General features: G+C 39.3%; 1 protein-coding gene across 13 annotated transcripts in view; it reads right to left on the minus strand.

Moving 5' to 3' along the window:
- The window catches only part of LOC106870346 (muscle M-line assembly protein unc-89), a 151749-nt gene that overhangs the window by 126362 nt on the left and 21571 nt on the right, over window positions 1-3816 (minus strand). For all 13 annotated transcript variants that reach the window (XM_052977071.1, XM_052977070.1, XM_052977075.1 and 10 more), the window contains one exon: window positions 3001-3037. In XM_052977071.1, coding sequence (XP_052833031.1) covers window positions 3001-3037 — 37 coding nt within the window. The remainder of the gene's footprint in view (window positions 1-3000; window positions 3038-3816) is intronic.

The following is a 3816-nucleotide window of genomic DNA, read 5'->3' on the forward strand; positions in this document are numbered from 1 at the left end:
CTCAGCACATACCCAACGCACAGAGCAGCGCTCAGTAATGCAGTGAAAGCATCAAGACTACTGGATAATGATAATAATAATAATAATGATAATAATAATAATAATAATATGTATGCTGCAATTCACGATGGGTATGCGGCTTTTCATGTGAACAGCTCAGAGGATTGATATCACCTCTGCCCTGCATAAGCCGCTGTAGTCTCTGCGTCTGTGAGAGTTCTGCAAGTTACACAAGGCGAACTTGGCCTATAGAAAATCACTCTCATTCTTTTCAGTGATAGTAACAAACAGTGATCCAGATAACGGCATTAACGGGAAGACTCCCCAGGGTGACCAACACACCGGAGCAGCTGCGTTCGGCAGAGACCCCTCTAATAGTAATGGGGTGGAAGACTGCTCCCCGGGTGTGGTCCTTTCACTGGTCAAAATACACAACGTGCTTGCAAACGCAAGTGATCTACCGATATAAACAAAAGGCAATTAAGTGTTATGAACAAGCCTTGCAAGACAAGAGCAATGATAAATGCAAAGCTGTTTGGAAAAGAGTACTAGAACTTTGGAACTAGCTTGTTATGTTTCAGATTACTGAAAATGGGCTCATGAATAAGATAAGAACAATTCAGAATAGACGGTTTCTTAAAGAAACCTAGATTCAAACAGTCAAAGAAAGCCTCTGTAGTGATGATAACTTCGAGCAGGATAATGTAGGTGAAGGTAAGCTGATGGATAGGTGAGGACCAGGTATTGAATACCAACTCAGTGAAAAAGGATATGTAGCACATAAGTGCAACACACCTCTTCAGAATGTTTGGGAAGGAAGCCGAAAGCATGACTCACATCGTTAGCGCTCGTGAAAATCTAGCACAGAAAGAGTACAAGCCCAAACACGACAAGACAACCTTGAACTTTCACTGGCTATTGTGCCGAAAGTATAGATATGAGGAAACGGACGCTTGGTGCCAACATACACTGGAAAGGGTATTGAACGAAAACAGGAAGGCAAAGAGCCTCTGGGACTTGACTTCCAGACAGACAAGGTGTTGGTGCACCGATGACCGAATATAGTAGCCTTTAAGAGAGAGAGAGAGACAAACAGACAGAGAAGCAAAAGTGCTCAATAATTGGCGAGCAATGCCAAATCAACAAATTGTTATGAAAGGAAGTGAAAAGGTCAGCAAATATGGAGACCCGAAAATTGAGATCGCCAAGATGTGGCAACTGCGAGAGACAAACATAAAGGTTGTTCCTGTTGTCATCGGAGCAGTAGGTTCAATACCACCGAACCTAAAGAAGCATCTGGACATTTTAGAATTACCCTACAATCTTGGTGTATTGCAAAAATTAGCTTTACTTGGAACTGCACGCATACTGCATGAAATGTTGTCTGTGGAGGTCCTCGTTGTGATTTCACAGACAGTACAAATCCCCAGCACACAGAATATCTTCAATTTACAAAATCACAATATGGTATACTATGCGATGTCTTTGATAATAATAATAATAACAACAACGATCCTTTCTACTAAAAAATAACAAAGCCTGAAATTTTGGGGAGGAGGCTAGTCGATTACATCGACTCCAGTGATTCATTAGTACTTAATTTATCGATCCCGAAAGGATGACAGGCAAAGTCACCACGGCAGAATTTGAACTCAGATCCTAAAGACGACGAAATGGTGCTAAGCATTTTGCTCCTCGTGCTAACGATTCTGCCAGCTCGCCACCTAATTAACAGTAATTAATAATCTTACTATAATGGGCGTTATATCCGTCTGTTCCTGCCTCACGGTCAAACGGTTGGACCAATGGTCACGATGGTTGTCGAGATTACGAAGGAGGTAATCAGGAAGATTTTTAGCGAAAGAAAAAAAAATGTAAAAAAGTTTAATTATTTGGGTTTTGTATTAATAAATCGCCTTTGATTTCTTTTTTGTTAAAATTCCGGCAGCGAGGATTACCCCGTATAGTTCGTGAATTTAGAGGGTTTAGATTTGCGATACTATCCCTTTATTTCCCATCGTAGGTGGGCAGATTTGCTATCTTATTATAATGGGCATTACGTCCGTCTCTTTGTCTGTTCACTTTTCACGGCCAGACGGCTGGACCAATGGTTACGATATTATTACAAAGACGGTCGTTAGGAAGGTTTTTAGTATTACAAAATCAGAAAGTACAATTATTTCGTGGATAACAATTTTTCAATTGATAAACCACCTTCACATTTTTATTAAAAATTCACCGACTACGAGTAACTCTGGATTTTCATAGTTCGTGGCTCCATCGTAGATACGAAGGGGTCGCGAGGATGACTAATAGTGAAAATAAAATGGAAAAGTGTGTGTCAATATATAGTGTGCATGGTTATTTAATGTTTATTGAAGTGTGTCAGTCTCGAGCAGGATTCGAAACGGCTAAAGATTTCGCTCACGCATTCACAACAAACAATTTACACTCGGCCAGTTATACGTCGCTATGAGTAGAGCAACGGACTCCAGTAATTTGAAAATTAGTATCGACCAAATAGAAAATATCGTCTAGGAAGAAGTTTTGTAATAATATTGATATTATCGAAAGGAATATGACTCAATTTAAATAAGGAAATTTGTGAACTTTGAATGTATAAGAGTGTAAACAAGCGTAAAATAGGGTAAACAACTAAAATAAAAGTATATCTAAATAACATTTTTTTTCTTAATACTTTTTATATAGTCGTCGTCGGAAGCTCTGGCTTTCGTTAGGAGTGGTCCACATAACCATTCATGATACAGAGCCTGGGAGCGTATTTCATCACATGTCACTTAGTCGCAAACATGTCATATAGCTGCAATAGAATGCTGTATCACCAACAATAATGTGATTTCTCTTAGACATCACCCAGTAATCTATCAAGTCCATTCACACATTTCTCAATACATACTGCTGTTATGACTTCCCTCCCTCATTTTATGCCTTCACCGTGGATGAGTAGATTTGCTAGTAAAAATAACCGATAATACGTACCGATGTCTACTTTTCTTTCTTCAGTTAAACCAAAATCCTGTAAAATAAAAAAAGAAAAACATCGAACTAAAGCAACAAGTGTTAAAGAATTCTTCTGTGACTTATTTTTGTTGTTTGAAGTGTTAAAATTTTCTATTTTGATAAATACTAACATAGAATCCAGTTTGTGCAGTGTTTATCTAATTTTCGATAGGTCATTGGTTCGCATGCTAACAGCATCACTGTTCTCACAGTCCATCGGTTTATATCTCTTAAAATGATCTGGTGACCTAAAGTTCTATAAGGCCTTCAGGATTGTACAATCACGCAACTTTCTGTAAATATATGTCATGTGTATATATACAGGACATCTAGTAGTAAATAAGCAACATGTGGAGGTAAATATCATCTATCCACTTGTAGACACAGTTCATCTAGAAATAAATAAGCGTCTTGCGGATAGATACAAACCACTTAACTGTAAATGAGCAACACTTGGAGGTAAATATCACTTACTCTATAGAGTACAGGCGCGGTCCCAGGAAATTTTCGAAGGGAGGCCACATGGTCAGAAGGGAATACAGTTCCAGGAGAAAAGGGCGTAATAACATTATTTAGAAAGGCACACTTTTTTGAAGGGGTCACGTGCCCCTCAGCCCCCCATCATGTGAGATTTCTTGTTTTGCTGGTGCCGCGTAAAAAGCACACAGCACACTCTATGAAGTGATTGCTGTCAGGAAGGGTATCCAGCTGTAGAAACCATGCCAAAATAAACAAAGCTTAGCGCAGATCTCTCACCCACCCCTACAAGATGATCCGCTGTCATGAGCTCACGCA

This window comes from Octopus bimaculoides, chromosome 26, assembly GCF_001194135.2.
Source record: "Octopus bimaculoides isolate UCB-OBI-ISO-001 chromosome 26, ASM119413v2, whole genome shotgun sequence".
NCBI lineage: Eukaryota > Metazoa > Mollusca > Cephalopoda > Octopoda > Octopodidae > Octopus > Octopus bimaculoides.